This window comes from Spea bombifrons, chromosome 3, assembly GCF_027358695.1.
Source record: "Spea bombifrons isolate aSpeBom1 chromosome 3, aSpeBom1.2.pri, whole genome shotgun sequence".
NCBI lineage: Eukaryota > Metazoa > Chordata > Amphibia > Anura > Pelobatidae > Spea > Spea bombifrons.
The window spans coordinates 37,180,639-37,208,103 of record NC_071089.1 but is presented as its reverse complement, the minus strand read 5'-3'; the positions used below and the strand labels follow the sequence as shown (position 1 = coordinate 37,208,103).

Here is a 27,465-nt window from a genome sequence, read left to right as displayed (position 1 = left end):
CCTAATCTGCAGTCAGTGTGGCAAATATTTTTTTTGGTGTGGTAGTGGGGGGAGTGATTTCATGCTAGGGAGCGTGGAGTGTGGCCCAAGGAAATGCTTTCTGGGGTCCAATATTTTCAATATTTAAAAAAATGTTTTTGTTACAAATATTAGCTGTTTTTTCTTATATTCAATGCATATTATTGTTACCAGTGTTTCCAGTTATATGTTATTGTACTTGTTTGCATTTGCACTTAAAAAACTTTATTAAAACTAGATGTGTGTTAGAAGATTTTTTTCCTTTCTTTTTTGTGGGATGGGGGGCACCAGAGTAGTCCGCACAGGGCGCCTGAACAAGTAGGGCCGGCCCTGTGTGTGCTTATCTAGCCAATGTTAGGTGAAGCAGTGTGCACAGGATGCAGTTCTTTCTCTATTCACAGCACTCCAGTATCACTTGTGTTAACTAGATCAGAACCAAATGGGACATCCTCTGATGTAGTCAGACACCATTTGTGTGGAACCAAGTATTGTTGAAGACAGCAGTACACATGGCTGTTGGGTGCCATTTCTGGCCTCCGTGATTACGCAGTGACATTACATGCTGAGTGATGAAATCACTCCAAGTCAAGAAGGAAGAAGCTAGAGAGTGCCAGAGGATCATGGGTAAAGTGAGCTTTTGTGTTAAACCTTTAGACAAGTTTTAAAAGGACATAAAGGATTAAGTATGCATTATTTACTTTATTAAAACTTTTTAGACATCTAATATAGGTCTTAAAAGGTGAAAATCCCGCACACGGAAATAAGATGCCAGTGCATAGGACAGAGAACCTGTGAAAAAGGCGCCAGTTGGGGCGCAAAACGCGTCATTTAAAAAAAAAAAAGGTTCTCCGTCCTACGCATTAGCACTTAATAAAGAACTCCCTGTATTTTATTTCTGTAAGATTTCAATTTTTTTGTGTGAACTATTTGGTCCCGTTTGGAGACGACTTTTGAAGACTCCTGGCACTAGCGTTTTCCCTATAAATGCGGTGATGCAAGTGACAATTCACCGACTACAGAGATCCAAAAGTTTGCCGGACGTGCAGCCGCTGATACATTGTGTAAGCTTAAAAGGTGACACTGTTCTTTGATTCCTAATGCATACCCTTTTATATTTTTACCATTTTATAATGCGAAAAGAAGATTTTAGTGACAAACAATGCTTCCTGTGGCTGCACAAATAAAGCAAGTCTTGCAGCTATACTTTAACTATACATCCAACACTGTAAAGCTGCATGTGCAAGATGTTATATTAGTCAACAGAATCCAGGGGTGAGAGGTGCGCTCTAAATACTCAGCAAATACGCCCTGGTCCTTCCAATGACCAAGTAGAGGATATTCAAAAAAGCAGGAACACTCTCACGGACTTTTATAAAAGTAATTATTTTATTCCAAAGATTAAAAATGCCAAATGTCGACATTTCCCATAGGAGCCTTTCTCAAGATCAAAACATCAACATTTGAAATTTTTTTAATAACTGGAATAAAAAATAAATCAGGGCTGATACTTTGTATGAGGAGCCATAAGAAATTTAAAAAAACTTGTTATCATTTACTTAATGCACATCCTTATATCTGTAACATACCATGATATTTTACCACAATATTGTATTCTTAATTGTGGTGGAGAAGTCACCTGATAACTGTATGTTATAATACAGGCTAAAGCCAGTGCTGTGTCTCCGATACCTGAAATCATCATGTTGACTAGGGTGGTGTGCTTCCCAATGGCCGCCTTTAGCACACTGCTGGGTATTTACTATACCACCAGTTAATCCATATATGTAATAAACTTTCATTTAAATTAACCTATTTTATCCTCAATTCTAATCTTGACAGAAGCAAGGCTGAAACCATCACATATAAGTGTCGATGAAAAGCCTGCCCAGTAAATCATTTGATTTTGTAGAACATTGTCTTTTTACATGCTTTAACCCAAACAGCTTTTAAACATAAAATTGATTAAAATTAATTTTAAAATAAAAAAGGCCTTCTTAAAACAATGAATGTGGTCAGAATCTAAAAATATAAGCTTTTTAACATAACGTGCATTGTATAACGATACAGAGTATCTGGTTCTTGAACCTTTTGCTTTGTGTGTGGGTGATGTTTATCACAGACCAGGGGACGTTTTATGTTCCATTATTGCTTAACATTGTAGATCTTCTTCAGCTTCAGGAAGCAAGGTCCCAGCCAATGAGCTCTGAGCACTTGCATGGGCAGTAGAGCTCAGGACTTCCTCAAAACTTCCTTGAGTTTGATTTGGACCTCCAACTTTGCCCTGAGTTGAGAGGGAGAAGTTATTAACAGTGCACAATGTCAGTGGATATCAAGAAGTTATATACTTTACATAACATAAATTGGGGTATTGATTCATGGTAATAGTATAACGTTGTAATTTTATAAATCCATGGTCCAAGTCTTCCACTGGAGCGTATAATTTAACTTTAAAGTACTTTGTGGAGGACAAGGCAGTTTATGATAGTCTTGCACAGTTGATGTTATTTAGAAAGATGTCGTTGACTTGGCTTAATGACAGGAGATTTCAGAACATAATTACGAATGCAGTGTAGAAAACAAGCAGTTGTAGAAGCAGCAAATGGCATATATATGCTGTTAGAACTTTGGTGTTTTGCCTGCTTACATATGATTGCCTGCTGCTTCAGCAACTTCAATGAGAGTGCTACTAAACATGTGCAAGAAGTTTACATACTAATGCTTCCTTGAGATAGAATTATAATTTTCTAACTCCAGTAACTAAGGCATGCTTCATTTTTCATGCACTATAATACACTGGAGTCCATGCAAAATGGAGTCCCACCATACAGTAAAAGCAAAAAGTTGGGGAATCTTGACACCATATTAGGTGGAGAACTATTTGTTGTGCACCACAGTATTATTTAAGCCTTATTCCATAAACCTCGTAAGGCGTTTCCTAGGCAACATGAAAATAGATTTCAGTTTTCTGTATCACGATCAAGCAGACCTCATTTCACCATATTTCCTCTATATCCACTGCCTGTTTTGATTTGCCATCTGTTACGTACTTTGTTCTCTTCACGATCTGTACCCCTGAGCTAAACGGACATAATACTACTCCTTATCTGCTACTGTTTTTATTATGGGATTACAGAATCCATACAATTTAACAAAAATATTTTTACAGTATGTAGTCCACTATGCTTGGCTTCCTGACCTTGATCATGCAGGACAGACATTACCAAATTATTTATATTTATGAACATGTTGACTTTTTGTGTGACCTTCAAGTGAAGATAACATAGTGTAAGTATTGGCAAATCCAGAAGCTGTTCATGAAAAAAAGTGGTGAAAATACACAACCATAAATATATTAGTCCCCAAACCCTTGTACCTCTCCTTGGTGTGAGGAGCATACACAATCCAGTTTCTATAGGTCTAGTGTCAGGGGGCAGTAATAAGTATATTTTGGTTTATTAACATTACACTGTATGGAGATCTTAATTTGCTAATATTATGTTAAAATCTGAATTCCATTTTAATTGGATTGATGTATGCTTAAAAAACAAAAAGTCTCTTTGAAAAAGGAACCCGAATAACCTGTTTCAACAATTTTCCATAACACAGATAATTATATGAATTTTGAGGGGAAGGGGGCATGATGTACTCACCCTCAGTGTGGTAACTGTATTTTCAACTCGCTCTTCAAAGGACTTAAAGGTAGGAGAATTCCTGTGGAAGGATGATAATGAAAATAGACATTCAGTGTAGACTGCAGTAACATATTTCCACTGAAAATCACCAGGATTATTTTTCTTTTTCCATTGAAACTAAGGAGACATAGTTTCGACAAACCTTATAAAGCTTATTTTATACAAGTGCTTCATCTGTCAACAGATAGAGGAAATTTGTGTATTTAATTAGCATAGTTGCCAAGCCATCATCGTTGTTTAACATGCATCAACATTTTTCCAAGCACAATGGGGTGGAATACATTAATATACTGCGTCTATGTGCTTATTTATACATTTATGTAGGATAATAATGTGACAGGCTCTTCCATTTTCCTATCCACTGTTTTTTTATATATTTCTCTGCTAAAATAGATTCTATGAAATAATTGGAACAGAACTCAACAGACATTAACTACAGACATTACCCTGTAAAACCCATACCCTATAAAAACCATTACTCTGACAATACTATATTTTGGAACATTTATGTTCAATGGATAGCCTTATATCTTTTTTGAATTTTGATTCTATGTATTAATTAATATTTTTCAGATACTCCTCATTGTATTTCTCCAGACAAAAAAGGAATTTTGCCCAAAAAGTAAAAATATTTTATGACTTCAAGAGCAGAGTAATCCCTGGATCAACCACTATTTAAGATAAAATATGTACCGAAGAATACACAAAGGAATTACCGTATTTGCGCGATTATAAAACGACCCTGATTATAAGATGACCCCCAAAATCTGAATATTAATTTAGGAAAAAAAGAAAAAGCCTGAATATAAGATGACCCTACAGGAAAAAAAGTTTTTTACCTGTAAATGTTAATTCATGTAAACAATTTTTTTTTTTTAATAAAAGCTATGATTGAGAAAAATATTTTCTTTTTATTTCCTTTTATTTTCCTACCTGCCCCCCCTCCCCAGTTATGCACATCTGCCCCCAGGCTTGCCACTCTGCCCCAGAAATGCCTTATACCCTCTATATGCCACTGTGCCCCATGATATGCCTTTTAACCCTCTATATTCCACTGTGCCCCATGATATGCCTTTTGACCCCCTATGTGCCACTCTGCCTCCAGAAATACCTTTTGACCCCCTATGTGCCACTCTGCCTCCAGAAATACCTTTTGACACCCTATGTGCTACTCTGCCTCCAGAAATGCCTTATACCCCTATATGCCAATCCGGCATTTAGGGGGTTGAAAGGCATATTATGGGGCAGAGTGGCATACAGGGAGGTATAAGGCATTTCATGAGGCAGAGTGGCATTAAGGGGGTTAAAAGAGCACCCTGCCCACCAAACTTACCGGTGTTTCTGACTCCCGGTGCGGGAAACTCTGATCTCTGACAGCCGGGGAAGGTCTACGCAATGGACGCAGACAACCCCCGCTGCTAACTGCACCTCTTTCTGGCTGCAGCGGAAGTTGTCTACACGCTGCCCGGCTACACACCAGGGACTCAGAAGCACCGGTAAGTTGGGGGGGCATAAGACAGGAAGATCCAGGTCTCTTAGTCTCATAGTCAGACATATCTGAGGTCTGATTATAAGACGACCCCGATTATAAGACTGGTATTTTTCAGAGCCTTTGCTTTGGAAAAAAAACTTGTCTTATAATCGAGCAAATATGGTAAGTCCATTATTAAAGGGGAACTCTCACCAAATTGGTCCTGACCCATCAGCTTCATGAGCATATACATTGACGATCTCATCACTTAATGCCAGTATTTTGTTTTACACATAAACATACCGTTTACTAATCAACACACATAAAACGGTTCTCTATCCACTCAAAAGACATTACTTGCTATCTAAAACCACTTTAAATCAAGTGTAATACAGCAACAATTATGGGCTTGTTATCCACATGTGACTAAGAAAATGTGCCAGCGTTCTTAACAGAACATTTTAAATTCCTCCTTCCTTAATATGATTTCAGTTTGACACGTGTGCTTTTGCCAGTTCTAAAGCTGACATAAGAATAAAAAAAAACACTGTAAAAGAGAGGAAAAAAATGTTATAATGATTTAAAAGAAATAAAAGGCAAGAGGAAAAATCCCCCATTATATCGAAATTTTTGAGGCCTGCAGTGATTGTGTTTCAGAATGTTAAGACTTTAGAAGAGGCTTTTTGTTACCTCACAAATTTTAATTCAAAAGAATAGAAGCAACCCACTCGTATAACTGCTCTGCGGTGCTTTTCTTTCATGTCTAAATATAAAATTCAGCATTCTTATTTTCATGTTACCACAGAAAATTAAACTCACAGATCACAATTATGTTGTCTAACACCGTAGAGGTGAATGGTGTTATTAGAGTCTATTTTTGTCTTGGTTATCACTGAGGCTTATATACTAATTGTTTGGAAAGTGCTTCATTAACAAGTCAGTTTTTATGGCTCAGTTGTATTTATGTGTGTGTATACAGAGAGCCAGCCTTTACCTGTTCTAGGTAGCTTCTTTCCTTTTTTCTTTGTAAATATTTTGAATATTTGTTTTTATATGAGAATATAATGAAATTAATAACAGACTTAGCAGACTTAATATAAACAGGTCATGCTATCTGAATATTTTTTTTCCTTGTTTTCTATAAATACATTTATTTCTTCAAGCAATTGTCTATTCCCAAACAAGAATCAACATAAAGATATGTATATATTATTGCTTTTTATTATACACATGATCGTATTTTGAGGTCACATATTGGTGATATATTTTTTATTTAATCTTTATAGTTATACTGCTTATATATATTTCCTTTATATATTAGAGATATTAAGTATGATGATACTTTTTTAACATAAGGCTATATATATATATATATATATATATATATATATATAATCTATAACGTCAAGAAAGTTACTCATCTCTGTTCTGGAAACTTTGCAAAAGTATATTTATTAAGCCTGAAATCTCCAAATGCTGTTGTATGCTTACTACTTACAATTTAAACATATATTTTTTCATTTTGCAGGATTAAATGCTTGAATAATAACCAGTAGACCTGCACTCACACAGAGAAAAGTCAAAATAATATGCATAACAGAATTTACATTGAATTTATCTTTTGGAACTCAATAGAATCTGCAAAATATGTTGGCGCCCCACTAATAACCGAGGATTATATTAATATAAGCTGTAAATCATTCTGGTACATTTTTTTTAACAGTAGGAACTATGATTTAACATCTTAATGTTAAACTGAAAGTTAGCCATTATTGTTATGTATTGCATTCATTAATTCCTTTGTATATAATTTCAATTAATCACTGCCTCACACTGCACAGAATCTAAACAAAGCAAAACTTTCCATTCCTGTCTAGACACATGAAAAGTAAGATTTAAAAAATTTCTCTTCTAAATTATTTTCCAGTTTTTATATCTCTTCTTTGGTTTTAAGTACAACTTTTGAGTAAGGTACCAAAACGATTTACGCTGTTTAGAGCGCTCTTTTTGTTTGTCCTGGAGGCCCTTGAGAACACTTCAGCCGATTAAATACATTTTTGAGGGTTATCATGCACATCATACCTTCACATCTTTGCCACAGCTTTGCTTATTTGCCACTGGCTGGGTGGCAACCCTACCAGCCATCACACCCAAACATCAGACCTCACGCCTATATCACCCAATCATCAAACCTTACACTCATCACATCCAGTGATCACACCTCACATCAATCTTTTATTTCCCTCTCTTCCACTCTACCTCCTCTGTTTTTGTTCTGTCTCTTCCTCTTTCTTCTGGCTCTCCATATCTCTCTCTCTCTTCTCACTACTGTTTTTCTCTGTCCCCATCATATATTCACTTCTTTTCTCATTCGTTCTTCTCTCTTTCCCTCTCTTTTCTTTTTCCTTTCTTCATTCTTATTTTTCAGTTTCTTTCTCTTCTCTCCCTCTTCATTTTCATTTCTTTTCTTTTTTCACTACCTTTCATCTCTTAACCTTCTTTCATCACTAATCACACCCGGCCATCACACCCACACTCTTCCTCACTCTTACTTTGAGGAGAGCTAGGATCTTGCAGATGCAAAATGGGGTGGTTCAGACCAGAGGAAGCAGGAACGGCAAGGAAGGGGCGTGTCAAAAAAGCGATGTGACATGAGAGAGAATGGAGAATGAGAGAGGTGGTGGCAGGTGAAGAGGGAGCTCTGACTTTTTGAGGAAGCCTGCTGTCCTCTTCCCCCATTGCAAAAAAAAGTTAAAATACCAGCTTTGCATTGCTGGTATTTTACTAATGTTAGCACCGGCTTCAATGTGCTTCAAAGATCTCCCTAGTACTCGTCGAACTTGCACTAGACAAATCTGTGCCTAGCAGGCACAGCCTCCATATTTCCATAGGCCCCATAACCTATAGAGGCATTGCCACAGGACATAATGTTGTGTCCAAGCAATCAGAGAAGAGGGCTCATGACTTGTAGTAGGACCTGGAGGTGTGGTTGGGGGTGCTGCCTAGAGCAGCAACCCCGAAACAATGTTTTTAAATATACCCCTTCTGTATGCAAGATAAAGCTACATATTATGAGTGGCTAAACTTAACTCAAACTATTGTCAAAGTTCCACAACCATTAGATTTGGTAATCTTTGTAGATTAAACAGTATGAATGCAACACAATACACTTAAACAGGCACACAAAAGCATGCAGAAACTGGAAAGGTGAAAATGACAGGAAAAAATAATTACCTCATTGCTGGCATACTTATAGAATGACGGATAGAATAGCTGCCAGGTGAAGGATTGCAGAAAGAGAAAAGAAAGACCAACTCTCAATCCTAAAAGAAATATAATAATGCACACTCCCTCAACCCCAGGTCCCAATAACAGCTTGTCAATAATTGCTCAAGACAGCACAGGTGGTTCAGGTAGCCCCTAGTGCTGAGTAATAATCAGCAACTATAGTGTTAGTTATTATATCCTTAAACTGTGCTTTGAGGGTAGGAGTCAGATACCATTGTGGGTTTTTATGTTACAGAATGAGGAATGTTATAACAAGAGGACATTATGTGAAACCAGACTTTGTAGCAATGAGGGATACAGGGTTGGTGCCAACAGTAAATTAGACAAACCAGAAAAAATATTTTAGAGTCAGTAAAAATGTAGTTCAGACTTATATCCAGGTTTATATATGGAACTAATTTATTGAAGAGGTACAAGTCACAAATATATTGTTTTGATATACACACTACAGATCACCACAGTGATTCAGTGGTGCAAAGTTTGGAAAGTGGTCTTATCCTTTACAATGTCCATTGGTTCCTATGCTAACCACACTACTTTTGAAATGGAAAAGAAGTAACTGCTGCGTTAACACTGCAGAGGTATATTCCTAACAAGCATAGCCTCTCTGGTATTACTTGTGCTGCAACATACGACTGAGCCAGGGTATAAGGTCCTGATGCTGATGCTCAGCCTAGAGGATACCCTGCTCAAAAAAAAGAGACCCTGTCTGAGCTTGGACCTTGGGGGGCAGATAAATACATTTGACTAGGTTTTAGCTTTAGGTGCCTTTTAGTTGGCCAACATAGAACAATTGTAGCATCACACAAAAATTAAGGACCTTCTTCAGATTACCTTCTCTAGGACCATTAAGGCAACGTCTATTTTTCTGATTAACAGCATCCTTGGGAACTGGAACTATACAGTAAATGTTTCACCATAAAAAAGAACACTGTCTTACCTGATAGAATGTGATCTGCGGCAGAGAAATAAATAACATTTGTGTTAAAACATAGGGTATTCATTGAAACTAAGAAGAAAAACAACAAAAAAACTGCTACTATATAAATTTATAACCCTCAGGATTAATCAGCATCATTTGTTCGATTATACAATGACTGCGTTTTATGTAATCAGTGAGAGTACACCGAAAGACTCACAACATAACTTCTAAGGTCTTAAATTATTAATACTTTAATAATTTATGTGATTACTGCTATCTCTTTATTATAAATTTTAATTAAGGTGAATCATTTATATGCAATTATGGTCCATCATTTTTAATATACTGTATTATTATTTATGATTCATTTTGGGCTGTTCAGTCAGCTAATTTTCTATTACGGTATTTTTGTTTGTCTCTGATTTCAGGAAATCACCATACCTGGGAACTTCCAGCATTTGTTTTTCCAACTTCCCAGCTTGAAGCTGTTTAGCTTAACACAACTAGCTGGGCCATCCCTAGTAATGCAACTGCTAAATCCCTCTGATTTCTGATAGTAAGAAAAGATTGAGACCAAACATAGTGCTTGTTTTGGCACAATATGCAGACAGCACAGATATCTAATGTATTTACATATTTTTTTAAAAAAATCATAACCCCAGAGCTTCAGGATATAGTATAGCTTCCCATGTTCTAGCACATGGGTACGATTTCAACTTAAGGGTATACAGCTTTACAGAATGTGTGAGAAACTGCCTTGTTCTTATTTAATGTACTGTCTATTGTATCCTGCATGCATTAGCATACCTTCCAACTATCCAATTTTTCATCATTTGTGGGCATTGTCCTCCATCCTGCGGAGTTCCCCCACTGTCCTGCTTTTACATGTGGTGGGGATCATTGCCCACTTCCGGAGATCCTGTTATCTTCCCTGACAGCCTCACCATGCTATGTTGTTATAGGACAGACCTCAACCACAGCTCCCACGTGGCCACCTAGCAATATACAAAAGCTGGTGGCTCTGCCCCTGTCTCTAACTAAGTCTGTCTTGCTTCTATCCTGCAGGTGTCCAAATTCGGAGGGGCAACAATTTGGACACCTGCGTTGTTGGTCTGTATGCGTTAGATACATGGATTAACTAAATAATTACATTTTAAAACGCAGTCTTTCTGAGCTGATTCTAAACAGTGACAGAGTAGTGAAATAAAGATTTGTACAGCAAGAAAGAAATATTAAGTTGAAAGCATTCATAACAAGCAGTAATAAACACAAACTGTTTTATATTAAGGCTTGCCAATATTTTCTAATTTAGAAACTGAACTGAAGACAGAAAAAAAGATCTAAGCACAGAGAATTTCACAAATCAAGAATTTGTGGCTTAGCTCATGTAAAATTTAAGCTTACACGAAGGCCAGTTACATCAGGGGAATTGTAGTTCTGCTACAAGGAAATCTGTTCAGGGCTTCATGCAAGAGCATCATGACATCAGGAGATAAACAGAAGGCAAAATGAATGGGTATAATGACAGATTTGCGGCATACACTCAAGCACCACCCATCTTGACCCATCTTTGCCCATGACCATTTTAATTCTTGTCAATTTTCTCTTTGACAATTGTCCGATTTACCCAGTTGCCATTTAATCCCTGACAGCAGATTTTCATCCGCATTTCAAAAATCGAATTAGTTCATTAAGAGATTTAGAAAAAATTAGCAATATTGTATCAACATGTTATAGAAAATAAAAATACTAGTGGTTTACCATTAATGGTAGATGAATTGATAATTTTGTAAGGAATACTTTTATTCTTATTTTTATTATTAAGTACTTATATATATTATATATGATTGACTGCTGTCACTAGTTGTTAGATGCAGACCACCCAACGGTCCTGGTATTCACTAGATTTTGTGGGCAGCAGAGAACATGGGCTGGTTGGGGAAATCCAGTGGTCTTTCCTGGCTGGCCCAGGAAGCTGTAAGACTAAATGAGGTACGTGCTGTTGAAGCACAGACATCCATTGAAGTTCCACATGGCTTCCTCTCCCACACTCTGAAGCTGAGTGCCACAATGTGGCTCTTCGGGGAAAGGGGGTCTGTGGCTATGCCTCCAACTAAGCCTACTTCTGGTGCCAACCGAACCCACTTTTGGTTCTGCTCTCTATGCTCCCTGCTCCCTATGCTCCCTGCTCCTTGCATTATGCCCACCACAGGTGTCCCTAATGGTGTGCATGCACATAAGGCCAGATGGAATGAATCAATGAATGGAGATGTTCATGTCACTGAAAGGAAAGCTGTCCTCCATACCATATAAGTATCTATACTTTTCACTACAAAAGTAAAAAATGTTTTGCACAGATTTTAAACTGACCTCTTCTAAATGTAGTTAATTTTAGGCTGCTATTTTGAGAAAAGAATGGCTCATATGCCCTATGTTTCAAAAAGAATATTAAGCTATCATACCTCATATCACCCAATTTTTTCCCTATGGCACTTCCCACATTAGATATGGCAGCAGTAGCCTTCATGCCTGCTTGGCTGAGAGTTTCTTGTGTTTTCTTATACCTGCAATTGGAAAAAAGTAGAAACAACCAAAATGTTATTTATTGGTTAACATATTAAAAACCCATGTGTTCATAATGCTACATAGCAATATGAAAGCAAACATGAACATAAATCTGTTTAAATTATTTTATAATTTACTTGCATGACATACACACAGTCAGATTCTGGCTGCTCAGTCTTCCACCACAAAAGCTCAAACCCAGAAATTAAACCACTAGCCTTACAAATAGTCCTATTCAACATCCTTAAAGAAAACCTGATACCGCTTAAAATCAGAGCACCAAAAGAGCATTTCACTGAATTTGGGTTGTATCTTTCATATTTCACCTTCCTAAGGTTGCCACTTTTTTTTATCAAAAAGAATATAGGCCATAGTTGTGGGTGGGTGAGGGTGGAGCCACAAAGAAATACATTAGAAGTAGTGAAGGTTTACCTATATTACATTAGTATGCTCCGCCAGCTTGCTGCTCCCCAGTGCTGCCATCAGTAGTTTTGGGACTACTTATAAAACAAATGATCTGGGGCCTCCATACCAAGATGACCCTTCTCCGCACCAACAGTGTTTTCTCTTCTACTCATCTTTTGTACTGGCAAAGATGGCTCAGACAAACTGTTTGGGTGCACATATAGCACAGACAAGCCGTTTGGGGGCAAAGACGTCATGGAGAGATCATGAGGGTTAGGGTGAGCACATTTTATTTCTGCCACACGGGGACATAGTAATTAAACACAGAGATTAAACAGCCAGGCATCAATTACCGTATTTGCTCGATTATAAGACGACCCCGATTATAAGACAACCCCCCCAAAATCAAAATATTAATTTAGGAAAAAAACAAAAAGCCTGAATATAAGACGACCCTATAGGAAAAAAAGTTTTACCAGTAAATATTAATTCATGTAAATATATTTTTTAAATTTCCTTTTATTTGCCAACCTGCCCCCCCCAGTTATGCCACTCTGCCCCCAGAAATGCTTTATACCCCCCCTATTTGCCACTCTGCCCCATGATATGCCTTATACCCCTATATGCCACTCTGGCATATAGGGGGTTAAAAGGCATATCATGGGGCTGAGTGGCATATAGGGGGTTAAAATGCATTTCTGGAGGTATATATGCATATCATGGGGCTGAGTGGCATATAGGGGGTTAAAATGCATTTCTGGAGGTCCAGAAATGCATTTTAACCCCCTATATGCCACTCAGCCCCATGATATGCCTTTTAACCCAGCATGTACTGGCTGCCTTGGCTTGATAGGAGTGTGATTGCTGCTAACAGCAATCACACTCCTATCAAGCCAAGGCAGCCAGTACATGCTGGAACCTGGGGATGATAGTAGTGGGATTACAGCCTCCCTATGCCATGCTACAACCCCCACCCCCCTTACACATCCATGCTATCACACACAAACACACATTCACAAACATTTAAATACTCATTCATTCCATTAATCACACATACTTCACACATTAATCACACATACTTACCCAAAAACCCTCCCCCACCCCCTTACCTGAACTGCAGATCTCTCACTCGAAGACTTCTGCAGGGGACCGGCTGTACCAGCAACTTCTCTGGCCCCGCCCCCAGAGGAGGGAGGGGGAGATAGAGTTCTGTGAGGAAGCTACAAGCTTCCTGTCCTCCTGCTTCTAACGGAAGAGACGCTGCTCGCGACCGGTAAGCAGCATGGCCCCAGCCATTTTTTTGGGGTCTGATTAGAAGACGACCCCGATTATAAGACGAGGGGTATTTTTCAGAGCATTTGCTCTGGAAAAAACCTCGTCTTATAATCGAGCAAATACGGTATATATTAGACTAGTGCACAAGGCTCAAAATCATTTCTGAATAATTTTTCATTTTGTTTGTGGCTTGTTAGTTTCTGTTTCAGAATTATTATTATTTTTTTAAAATCTGTTGCCAAAAAAATGCCCCTCTGTCACTCAGTCCTGTCTGTGAACTCTTCCCCTGCCTTGTATCTGGTTTCCTTTTACCTGCTCACTTCACTGGGAGAAGGCAGTAAGGAGAGGCGGGAGGGAGGGCAGTTTGTGAGACAGTGTCTTGCTGCAGAGAAAACAAAATGACAGGCGAAAGGAGAAGAGGTGTAGTGTACTCAGTGCCTGCAATAGAAGCTGCCTTAAATTAAAATATAACCCTTGCTTGTCTCCTCGAGCATAGACCAATGAATGTGTGCCAGGGTGTCATTATCAGAAAACGTAAATAACCCAAACAATGTTTATTCAATTTAGAGTGATAAAAAAAACAAGTGAAAACACGTTAGAAACATACCATTTGCCATCAGGATTACTACAAGGATTAACTAGAAACCACAGGGCACTTCAGTAAGAAACATATCCAATAGCGCCAGGTTTGCCCCCCAAACATTTTGTGAGTGCCACCTTTACACCCAAACAGCTTATCATTGCCATATTTGTCCCCCAAATAGCTTGCCAGTGCCCCCGAACAGCTTGTCTGTGTCATATTTGTCTCAAACAACTGGTCAGTGTCCCCAAACAGCTTGGCTGTGCCATTCTTGTTCCCAAACATTTTTAGTGCCCTTAAACAGCTTATTTGTGCCATTGTTGTCCCCAAACAGCTTGTCTCTGCTATATTTGCCTCCAAATAGCTTATTAGTGCACCAAAACACCCTGCAGGTGTCACATTTGCCCACTAGCCTGTCTGTGCCATATTTGTCCAAAAAACTGCCTTTGCCATCCTTGCCACTGAACATCTACAGGCACACCAATCACCTGCAGGAGTGGTGTGTATCTCTTCCTGCAAGCTCTTTGCTAACTGAAATCCACAGACAAGGCTAAAGTAATTTTTGTGTCCTATTTATTCTTCATGCATTGTAAAACAAGACACAAAGCTAGACACGATTAACATTTTTTGCACAAAGTGCTTACTTGAAAACTTGTAAGTAAGCTCTTTGTGTGAACCACATTAAGCATGTCCGGCTCTGTGACCTGTTTTACCATGCACAAAGAATAAGCAAGACACTAGCATTACTTCAGCAGTGTCTGTGGATTTTATGTAATGGAGTGATTGTTGAGGGCAACTGACCAGTCCTACTTGCATGTTGTTGTGTACTGTTTAACAACAACAAGTCCATAAAGCACCAGGGTATTAGGGTTCGGGTAAGCAGGTCGGGTGGAAGCCCAGTTGCGGGGGATACCAGAGGCTCGGTTTGTACCCCACCATGCATTATTACCAGAAGGAAGGTACAGACAGGCAAAATGAAACACAAAACAGGCTGAATAGTAATACGATAGGATCTGTATTGGAGAAGCTGGGAAGACAGGCAAGTACAGGCTGTAAGTCTCTTGACAGGGTGCTGTGGCTGGAATGGTAACGTAGCAGGAACACGGATAGGGGACAGGTGCCTCGGACACATGGCTGGAAGGTCCTCAGACTGGTGTGAACCGGACACACGGCAGGGAGCCCTCAGGCAGGGCACATGGCAGGGAGCCCTCAGGCAGGGCACATGGCAGGGAGCCCTCAAGCAGGGCATACGGCAGGGAGCCCTCAAGTAGGGCAGACTTAGTCAGGCGGGCTGGGTCAGACCCAGAAGGACAGTTTCAAAGCCAAATCGGAATCCAGGAGGAGAGTCAGAACAAGCCGGGTTAACACGGGCAGTGGAAGAGCCAAATCAGGAGCCAAGGGACTAACGGGTTAATTCAAAACAGAATGCTGATAGCAGGAGAACAGGGCCAGATAAACTGCAATGCAAAGGTCCTGAATGGAGATGTAAGCAGGTATTTAAGGGGGAGGGCTGCACCCAGGTAAGGAGATACAGCTGGTCAGGTCGTTAGTCCACACAGTGCTGTGATCAGACAGGCGGCCTTTAGAGGCTGCCACAGATATGACATGTATACACAAATACAGAGTCCGGGCTAACAGGGTGGAATCCTGACACAGGCTGTGCCACAGTGGAGTGATAAATTGGTCCAGTGCTAAGACGCCAGGCTTTTATTTGGACTTTGTGCAGACTGATCCGGCATGCAGGAAGCGGATGTGATGTTACTTACTGCATGCTGGATGCGTTAGACACAGCGTGCAAGGTGAGAGACCTTCTAATCGGACAAGTGTGACAAGAGGTCACATGAGTTCCCCGGTCCCCTGGCAAGTATGATTGTCATGCTCCTGTTGTCATGGTCCCATTAGGTCTAGTCTGCCCATTTTTACTAAGGCGAAGACCTTAATCTGTCCTTGGCTTGGTATAAGATTCAGGATAGCTTTGTGTCTATACAATGCATATTTAAATTCCCTCACTGCTTTAACTTCTGATGAAAGGCTGTTCCATTTATCCACTAGCCTCCTTACATTACATCTATATCTCTGACTCCCTTAGTTTTTCAGTTATTCTAACATTTCTCCTCCTTTAAAATAAACTTCCCTCCTGTACTTCTCCTGTTGTTAAATCCCCTTAAATATTTAAATATTTCCATCATATCTCCTCTCTCTTAATGTTATACATATTGGGCTCCCAAGAAAAGTTTAGATTTTACAGATTTAATTAATTTTACAAGATCTGCTGTTTGGGGGCAAATATGGCAATGATAAGCTGTTTGGGTGTAAACGTGGCACTCACTTGAGATGTTTTCACACCACAGTAGAATACAGGCTAGATAACTGATATCATCACTGAAAATATATTCAGAAGCTGTTAAAGAATAGAGAAGTATTTTTTTCTTATCAAAAAGCCAATAGTTGAAAAGTAAAGCCAATACAAACTGAAACCTTGGAAACTAGAAACATTAGTTTTCTTTGATGTGGGAATTAAACCTTTTACAGACTAAGCCCATGAGAACTGTAATGTAAAATCTAATGCTGATTAACCATGACAGCGTTGGGAAAAAAATGACACAAAGACATTTTCATCTTTTGTCAGTATGAAGAGCTACATCTCTCTAAGTGACACTTTATATATGTTCCAAAGCAGTCAATCTGACAGCTTCAGGCACAAATTCCAATTTACGATATAGTAAATATAATTTTTGCCTGGCACCTAGAAAATCACTGCCTAACTTGTGTAGTGTTTGCTATATGACTTCTGTTGGGTTTCTCTTTATTTTGTGATATTTTCAAAATTTACCTCATGCGTTTTTCTATTAAAATTAGCTTTTGTATAAGGAGCCACACCTATTTTAATCAAATAATATAGCAGCCAGAGAGAACATCTTTTTAAGCCAAACGCAAAAGATTCATTTCGAACAACAAAGAAAAGTTTGTGATGTAGGGATATGGTCTGTCTTGGAGGTTGGGTCAAACCAAATTAATGTGACTTAAGCTCCAGAGCTAGTCCCAACATATAAACAGCCTAATTGGCTACCTAGTGTGCTGAACTACAGAAATAGTTAATCTAGGGAACTAGACTGCCTCTGGAGATTTCCTAAACAAATGAAGGTGCTAGTTGCAAGTAGGCAGTAAATAGGCATAAACAAATGTATCGCTAAAGCAGGGCTCAACAAACCCAGGGCACCAGGTTGCCATGGCACTCACCTCATTGCACCCCCTCAGGAAAGCATAGAGAGATTCACAATGGCAGAAGATAGGCAGCGTGTGTATAATATAGTCAGTCAGTGTGTATGTGTGTATATGTATAGTGCTAGAGTTAGTGTTTTTATGTGTATATGTATAGTGATGGAGTCAGTGTGTGTCTACTGAAGTGTCAGAGTCACTGTGAATATGTATAGTATGTATAGTGTGTTTATGTGTATATTCTAGTGTCAGAATCAGTGTGTATATGTATAGGGCTGGAGTCAGTCTGTGAGTGTGTGTATGGAGTAGTATCAGTTATTATATGTATAGTGCTTGAGTCAGTATGTTTACTGTATTGTAGTGCCAGAGTCAGTGTGTGTGTCCATGGTGATACGGTGTGTATTTTAATATAGATACAGGGTCGGCCCGACAATGGAGCCGAGTGGGGCAACCACTCCAGGCGGCACTTTTGAAGGGGCGGCACTTTGCCGCCCCAAGCCCCCCCCCTTTTTTTTTTTTTAAAGCCGAGAAGAGAGAGAGGGCGCAGAGTGGTTTTATCTGACCAAGTTATTAGTACCCGCTCGGCGCTCAGCATTACAAGCCGGCACCGAGACCGAGCAGGGAGACACCGCAGGACTGCTGAAAGGTAAGTACGGGGGAGGGAGAGGAAGGGTAGATAATGGGGGGGCGGCAGGGAGAGGAAGGGTAGATAATGGGGGGGCGGCATTTTAAACTTCGCCCCCAGGGCCGGCCCTGTATAGATATATAGTGTTAGCCAGTGTTTGTGTGCATGTGTATAAAAGAGTGGTGCTAGCGTGTATGGTGTTGTTTATGTTACAGTATGGTATTAGCATGAGTGTGTGTGTGCCAGCAGATAGTGTTATAATATGTGTATTAGTGTATGGTGTAGCATTTGTGTTCATGAGTGTAGAATGTTAGTGCGTGTGTGTTACTGTAAGGTGTTAATGTTTGTGAGCGTAAGATGTTAGCGTGTCTGTTACTGTATGGTGTTACTGTATGATGTATGTTAGTGTATGGCAAGGCTTGACAAACCACAGGTACCAAGAAAATAAAAATATGATTGAGGAAGAAAAAAAGCTGGCTCCTAACATGGAGAGCGTCTTGGGAGATTAACGTAGTGGGCTTTAATGAGATGGGAACCTGGGGACCTAAGTTTATATTGGGCCTAATAGTTTAAGCATCCCTGGCTGTCAATAATTGCCCCAGGCGGCACTTTAGAAGGGGCGGCACTTTGCTGCCCCAAGCGCGTTTTTTTTTTTTTTTTTGAAGCAGAGGAGAGAGAGGGGCACCGAGTGGTTTTCGCTTACCCGCTCGGCGCCCCTCTCTCTCTCTCCTCTGCGGCGAGTCTCCCTGTTCGGTCTCGGTGCCGGCTTGTAATGCAGAGCGCCGGAAGTGACGTCAATTTCCGGCGCTCAGCATTACAAGCCGGCACCGTGGCAGAGCAGGGAGACTCGCCGCAGGACTGTTTAAAGGTAAGTACCGGTTATGGCGTCGGCGAAGTTTAAAATGGCGCCCCCCCCCCGGCGTCGGCGGGGGGGGCGGCATTTTAAACTTCGCCCCAGGCGGCGTTAAGTCTTCGGCCGGCCCTGCAAAAAAGATAAATGTTTCAGCTAATCGGACCATTCCATTTGTTACTATGGGATATAACACCATTTTTCAAACTGAATTCAGGGCCAGACTTGCGATCCCCAGGCGGTCCTGGCATTTTAAGGCTAGTAAGTGTGGCTAAAAGCTGGATATGAACAGCCACACTCAACCTTTTTGATGTTGTAGGGCAGATCCAGCCACATGGGGCAGCACCTCGAGTGAGTATGGGGCTCGATGGCCAACAGACCAATGGCATTTGCCAGATGGCCAGTCTGTATTGTATTAAGCGCTACGTAAATTGTTGGTGCTATATAAATAAAAGATAATAATAATAATAATAATAATAATGAGGAGTCCTGTGTAATTAAATCTTATGTAAATTCAACCCTAACTTTTCTCCTACAATACTTTTTCTTATTGCTTTCTACCCTGTTAAACTGCAGACAATGTATTCCTCTTAGAGCATGATTTTCAAATCAATGAATGCATAGCATTTTAGGGTATGACCTACGAAGCATGTAATTTGCTTTTTTATTCTTTATGTAAAAAGAATGAGGCTGTTAATGCATTCTATATGTTAATCATTCTATCAAGATTACTGGCATAACCTATAATTAGATTTTTTTAAATTCTATTTATCTGAGCTCCAGGGGAAAATGTTAGAACATAATCTAGTATCATATGAAATGACCAGTAAAGGCCCGGAATGTTTTTTTTTTTTTTTTTTTTTTTTGCTTAACTCTTTACAGTGCCTTTGTTTACAAGTTGAATCATATTACATCACTGACTTCATTATGTATTATAAAATGAAAACCTTGATGATTGTTTCGTGTGCAAAATGGCTGAGCTGACCCTGGATATCTACCGTACGTCTGAGAAAAGATAATCATTATTCAGGTCCAATAAATAGCATAAGCAATATATATATTAGACTTGTGCATTCAGAATCATACAAACTTTATTTTGAATGAAATTTCGTTTGCATGTACAAATCTCCAATAACGAAGATGGTCACTAACAAAACAAATGAGAAGGAATGGCAAAACCACATAAATTTCATTAAGATTTTGCTGCAATTACAACTCAATTGGGTGATCTTTGATAAGGTAACCTGGGAAGGGACTGTGTGTACATATGAATGACTGATAGGTAGAGGTACCAAAATCAGGGTGGAGAGGATCTCATTGATGGTTATGATTGTGATTGATGGGTCCAAAAACCTGCATGCTTTTATCCTTATTTTTTTCCACCCTGGCCAATCAGGATTTACAAGGGGAAAGGCCAAGCATTAGATATGTGTGCTGACGCCATATTTACTTGTCGGTAGCAGTTAAAGACTGATAAGCATGTGAACCAGTGACGGTTATTTACAGTGTTGAGAGACAGAGATTGATGCTCATTGCTCATCTACAGCAAGTGTCAATTCAATAGTGTAGGGTAGACAATTTACTAGGGTTGGGTAAATTGGTTAGTGTATATTAGTTCATTATTGATATACATGGAATGCACCAGATATTTGTTTTCATTTAGTTTAGGGATGTTTTTTTTTTTTATTTAAAAATCAACATAGGCAAGCCTCTAGTTTATGGACAACACAAAACAATAAATCATAAAAAATATTGGTGACAAAATTAGGCATTTAACTGTGCTTATCTGCAGTGTGTTTTAGTTGTTGAACTACTGCTCTTGAGTAGAGTTGCTCATTTAACGTTTAGTTTGTGGACAACACAAAACAATAAATTCATTGATAAATTTTCTTGACAAAATTAGGCAGTTCACTCTGCTTTTGCACTGTGTGGCTGTGTTTTAGTTGTTCAAATAGTGTTCCTGAGTAGATGTATAAAGACATATACATACCAGCAATAACTCTAGTTTGTGGACAACACAACACAATACTATTATATTCATTGATAAATATTGGTGACAAATTTAGGCATTGGACCATGTAAAATTCCTGGTTGGGGGTTATATGATATAAGATCTACTCTTGCAGCAGGAGTGTGCCTTATTCTGCCTTGTGCCCAGCTTGCAAAGGATTTGATCATTAACAATGTTTTTGATAATGACGATGACAAGGATTTAGATTTTAAGCCAGACTTGGAGGAGTCAAGCAACACATTACCAGTAATTTATCTGCACTGGTACCACTAGCACCACCACTATCACAACCGTCACTAATACTATAAGGGAAAGAAATCCAAAGTCACTAGTACAACTACTACCTCATCTGGTGGGCAGCACTGTAGCAAAGTGACGGTTGTTCTGAGAGTGTGGGAGATGGGTGCACTCCAAGGTGAAAGGTGTGTTGTAAGGTACTGAGCCAGGGTAAGATGTTAGTACATCTCACCAATTCTGGTATTAACCAACACCTACATAGACACCATAGTGTTGCATTGCTTTAGGCAAGAACTGGCAGCATTGGCCCCAACAGCAGCAGCCAGAGGAAAGGGCGTGGTGAGGCCTCAGCCTTTTCTAAGGGTGTGACTGGTTCCCAGAGACATGTGAGGCAGGGATATCCACTGCACCAGCCTACTCTAGAATTTGGGGCTTTCCATTCAAGGGGCATGTCAAAGCAACCATCAAATAAAGTGACACGACTGTTTGGTCAGATTAAGAGGGAGCCCTTTAGGCACCTGCTAGAGGACCTCCCTCCCCACTACTGCCTCACCTGTCGAAGGACGAGCTGTCCAAGGCAGCTGGACAAACCATTCACTTCACCTCCAACATATGGAGCACCATAAACTACCACTGTAGCTGGTGTAGTCACACGGGGTGATAGGACAGGTGGAACTAGGGGAAGAAGGACAGCAGGGCAGCAAGTTTCTAGATCTTTTCTACTCAATGCTGAGGTTATGGATGACCAGAACCAGGGCCGGCCCCACCTATAGGCAAAGTAGGTGCCCGCCTAGGGCGCCAAAAAACTTGCGGACGCGGGCGATCTTGCTGGGGTTGCGGGCGGGAGCGGGCGGTCAGTCACTGTACCTGCGGGTCCCGGTAATCCTGCGCAGTCCTGCAAGGCTGCCTTCTCGCTGCTCCCTTACAGTGTCTCCTCTCTTGCTCCACAGGGCTCTACTATGGGGCTAGATGTGAGTATCTACCAGTGTCTACTCAGTGCCCTTCTGCTGCTGCTGCCTTAAAAATCTTTCTTATTTTTAAGGCACAATTAATCAAAATGGTCCTGTTTTTTAAGAAATTCCCTTTCATAGCGTGCTGCTGGATGTTTGTATCCATTGGTGCAGTGCTACTGTTGCTGGTGGTCCTGAAGTACAAAATTGAGTCTGGATCTATTCCTAAACCTTGAAATGTTGCTGCTGTATTTGAAAGGTGAGTCCAGAAAGTTTCAGGGACCTCCCCCTTTGGTAATGCCCGAAATTTAATTTCTGAATCAAAAAAAGGCCTTTCTTTCTCCGAAAGAAAGAGTATGGAAACAGTTGTTCACATTTGTCTCAAAAGTATTAGTCTGTTTTTTCCTGTATTTGTGACTGGCACTTTTTAATAAATATCCTCAATGTGCAGTTGGTTAATTCTGCAAAGTCCCATATCTAAGGGATTATCTGCACAAATATCATAATAATTTGATAACCGGAAGAGCAGTGATCCATGCATTGACTTAATTAAGAACATGTGATTCAGTCAATCACAATAAGTTGTAAAACACACAAAAATGCTGATCTTCAGCAGAGACCTGGGCTTGTTCAGCAAACAGCAGCTGTGCCATACATTCACTTTCTCTGCTTATTAGTGCATTATAAGCCTGAACAGTTTCAAAAGGTGCCTTTCAGGTCAATGGCGTTACGGCTTAATACCCCAATTTTGCAACATTCTAATCTTATAAAAACTGCATATTTCAAATGGATGGGCACACCCGCACATACTAATATATAAATATATATTCTCTTAGGCTGGATTAATCGCTATGGCAACAAATAGAATGTTGAACTTCTAGTGCAAAGTGTTGAAAGCAGAGCAATCAGGAACATTCTATTGGTTTCCATGAGAACTCAGTTCTCCCCCGAATTTGTTTTTTTATCATATAGCCCTTAGTCCACAGCTGGAGTGCAGAAGGATACCTGTACCTAGCCATTAGGTCACAATGTGAGTTTTTACTGTGTTAATTTTGTCTAAATGGTGGATGAATTGCAGAATGTACTTACGCAGAGTGGGTTTGCACATCATGCCAGCTGCGACTGAAGTTCTGCTTCAACTCATTCATCATGCTGACTCCAAGCTTATGTTTGATCTCTGCCAAGTGTTTCTCTTTGGCTGCTAATACTTGCCGTAGGGTTACAATCTCATCTTCCAGCTATGGGGGAAAAAAGGTAAAGCTTGTATAGTAGGAGAAAAACCTTAATTGTAAAGTTCCAAAGTTTTTTGCTCTATATACTATTCAGTATAATAGTGTAGCACAGCAGTACTACTGTAAGTAGTAATTCAGCGTTTTTCACCTATAGTTCCCATGATCCTTCACATTATTGCTGATTGGTTACCTATGATCTGTAAAACTGTACCTACGACTGACAATGTAATGTCTAAGTTTTTATTTTTATCGTAAATAAATGATAAATTAATCACTGGAGACAAGATAGCTAATCACTCTGATTCTTAATATAAATCAATAGCCTAGAATGAGACAGGACGGTCAACAGTTTCTTGCTCCCTACAATCACGCTAGATGTTTTTTTTATGATGTGTTATGTGTTTTACCTGCATTGCAATACATTTCATGAACAGAGCACTAACCTATTCCATAGCGGTATTACAAAGTAGAGTGAAAATTAATATTAACCTTAAAATTCACAGTATTCAATGACATTAATATACATTAAGATATACTGGTACACAAACATTAGGGAGATTTAAGGGGAATGAGATTGAAGGAGAGGAGACTTTGATTGTAGTGAGTCATATTGAAAAGGCAGTGTTGTGGAGACCCCAAAAGGTGGAAAGGATGGATGGTTCACAATTCAGGTAGTTGGTATTAGAAGGGCAGATCGTATGTTTCTCTGAACATATATGTTTTTTTAGTGAGAATTTAAAGTTGCAATACATAGGAGCGAATCTAACAGAATGTGCAATGTAAATCTGATGGTTTTGAGAGCATTTGAAGATTGTTAAAGGCTCAAGAGATTGCAATTAAGGGTCAAGAGATTATGGGAGCCAGTAGAGGGACACAGTGGGGCAGTCATGAGATTAAGGTGGCAGATGTGCTTAGAATGGACTGGAGCACAAAAAAGGGGGAGACTTAAGAAACACTTTTAAAAATAAAAATTGGACAGTTCGTTATTTGATGTGTAAGCATCCAATCCTGCATGATATGGGAACGAATTAGTATTTTAGTAGTGACTTATGTGAGAAAAGGGTTAATATAAAAGATATTTTGCCGGTGAAGGCGGCAGGAGCTGGTAAGCAACTAGATATAAGTAGTGAGGTAGAAAGAGTAGGTGAATGAAATGCTAATGCAGTAAACTTTGTTTGTTGGGTAGATTGCGAAACTCTTTCCCTTCCTGTAGCTTTCCTCAAACATCCCAAGCCATCTGAAACCATCTGAAGAGAAGCCCTTGCAAGAATAAAAAAGCTTTCCTGAAACATCCCAAGCCCTCTGCAAAACACAATCTGAAACCATTTGAAGAACGGTGCTTCCAAAAATCAAGCCAATATGAAAAAAGAGATCGAGAAAGACAGAATATGATCACCAGAGAGAGATGTTCCCACTACTCTCAGGAGAAATGGAGTACTATTGGTGAAAGTGCTTAAAAGGAAAAGAAGGTAATACTGTTATAGTACAATATAATACAAAAGAGGCAGGTAGATGCAATAAAAGGGTGATTTAATACAATAATAAATATACAAGACAGTGTTAAAATATAATGTATGAAAACAAATACACCAAATGGGTGGAGCCCTAGTGCAGCACAGGAGCCCTGACACGTTTAATCGTCACACTTCCTCAGAGGGTCCCAAAATACCTGCTTTGCATTCCCTCTATCTTACTTATGCCAGCACTGGCTTTTCAAGGCTGATTACCAGCTATGCCAGTAAAATACTGTCTGGGTGGCAAACCTAGTCAAGGCCCCCCTGAACCATAAAGCAAGGGGAAGAATGACTGCTAGTTTAGGCCAGAAGTATAAGCATGCTACTAGTTAGGCTATTGGTGCCTGCAACATTGTTGCAGGTGAAGGGTTTTTAAGGAGGAAGATGAGTCCTACCTCTTTGCCACCTGGATCCAACCTGTTAGTAATTTTTGATTATTAAGGATGACTGTTGCTGCTGTTGTTACTTGTTTTGTAGTCACAGCTCTGAAGAAGTCCCCCCTTTGGCCAGAATTTAAGGGATGATACCTGACAGCGCTGCCCAAACAGGCTTGAGGAGGTAGGTCCAACGGGGGGGCTCATGACACTCGTTGCGTCCCGCGGTGAGAAACGAGTTCATGGGAAAGGCTCAGCAGCTGATATGGTAATATGGTATTTTATACTTGTATGGGGATATAATATACCTTTGGCCAACGCCCCTAAAACACATCATAGTGTCTTGTCTAAATTTAAAGGGGATAGATTAAGGGATTGGAGGGTTCCAGGCTCCGAGCCTAAGTGGTAATGAACAGCTCATACACCAATAGGTATGCTTCCATTGGGTTATAACTGTAAATGCTGCCTGAAATGTTTTCCCTTTTAGGAACAGGGCTATTAGAAATTAGAAACATTAGAAATGTTTATTTTTTTGTATGAATGACCATTGTTATTGACTTTGAATATTTTATACAGCCATTGCACTGTTATATATAACTATTTTATTTCAAAGGATAATCTCTTTGGTAATCATGAATCATTTTGTTTTATGTGAATAAAAAAGAACAAATATGTTTATTGGAGGATATATGAATGAGAAAGATTTTAGAAGAAGAAGTTACAGCAACATCTAGCCATGAAAAAGCTGCATATATCTAAGTGATTTTTTTATTGCAGGTTATGGTCAACAGAGCAACTATTAACTTTCTTTGCACTTCATCAGAAAAAGCTTCTACTCTGCCCTTCTACTCCGCAGGAGCCATAGTCTGGGAGCCGGGTTTAGGGTAATCGATATATCAGAGCAGAGGTCAGAAAGCCACAAAACAGAATAGTCGAGGTCAAGCAGGTCAAACACAGGAACGATAGTAATAAATACAAGGTAATCCAGACGTTACCTTGGCCAACTCATTGTTCAGCTCCTCTTTCTCTTCTTCACTTATTATTTCAGTATAATCAACATCGGCTGCCAATTCTTCATCAGTTTCCTGAAGTGGCTGAGTCTCCAGAAGATCTTAAATACAAGTAACAAGACAAAGTGATAATGTTTAAACTCCACAGACCTGAACTAAAAGACATGTGTTAACTTACAAAGTTATAAAGTTTGATCCTGAACCATGCTGCTGAGGAGAATGCTTCTGGATGTGTACATGCATAGTAGAAGATAGGTAGAACCACAGGGCCGGATTGGAAATGAAAAGCAGCCCTGGAAACATTTGGAGACCAGCCCCATATAGTTTATTTCACGGTCGAGCTCTTATACCCACACGCACCCCTTATACATACCCGAGTCACACTATTTACCATACAAATAACTATAAAACATTTTGTATGATCTGCAAAAAAGACATACCTTACCATTAAATACTGTATTGGCTCGATTATAGGCTGTACCCTTAAAGTTTGGTGCTATTTTAAAGAAAAATTTAATTTTAAAGAAAAAATACACATTAGTGGAATAGTAAAACAGTATTTTATCTAATGAACAGGAATACATGTATTTTAAAATTTTTGGTATATATTACAGTTATCATATGTTATATATACAAACAGAAATTTGTAAAACCAATAGCCATTTTAAGATCCCCCCTCTTAATTCATAATCCACCTTACTTATAGATTTGCCATTCTGCCCCCCCCAGGGCTTAATCCGAAGGAGACTCCATGTAACATGAGCTGTTGATAAAATCACCAGCAACACCTGAATCAATTAGCACTGATGTGTGAACAGATTTACCAGACAAGGACAGGCAGACTGGAATGGTCATATGAATATCTATTTGCCTAGGGAAAGTAGAGATGATGTAAAGCATCCTTTGGCCCCACAATAGAGCCACAATCCCTAATCTCTCCTGTGTATTGTCTCATCTTCAGAGAGATGAGTGGAGCCCAGCTGCATAGGTTTCTCCTGTAGAGCTGAGAAGGGATTAGGGTGAAGGAATTTGGAAGCTAGGCATATAGCAGGCCATCTAGAACAGTCCTTTTGTATTTGTCATTCACGGATGCAGAGAGCTATCTGAACCACAAATACAATTAAAGACTCTAAGCCAGTAGGTTGATCCTTGGCTGTTATCTAGTCTGCATAGTTAATATAGGCTGCTGGGTGCAGACTGATGATAGAGGAGGAAGCCCCAGGTGCA

The 27,465-nt window shown here is 39.5% G+C and overlaps 1 protein-coding gene across 1 annotated transcript in view; it reads right to left on the bottom strand.

Moving 5' to 3' along the window:
- Nucleotides 1-2,069: 2,069 nt before the first annotated feature.
- TPD52L1 (TPD52 like 1) overlaps nt 2,070-27,465 on the bottom strand; it is a 40,411-nt gene continuing 15,015 nt past the window's right edge. Inside the window, exons 2-8 of the mRNA XM_053461080.1 lie at nt 26,224-26,339; nt 23,198-23,346; nt 11,854-11,955; nt 9,410-9,424; nt 8,416-8,454; nt 3,669-3,729; nt 2,070-2,299 (exon numbers count right to left, since the gene is read on the bottom strand). Of these exons, the coding sequence (XP_053317055.1) occupies nt 2,168-2,299; nt 3,669-3,729; nt 8,416-8,454; nt 9,410-9,424; nt 11,854-11,955; nt 23,198-23,346; nt 26,224-26,339 (614 nt within the window). The 3' untranslated portion in view covers nt 2,070-2,167. The remainder of the gene's footprint in view (nt 2,300-3,668; nt 3,730-8,415; nt 8,455-9,409; nt 9,425-11,853; nt 11,956-23,197; nt 23,347-26,223; nt 26,340-27,465) is intronic.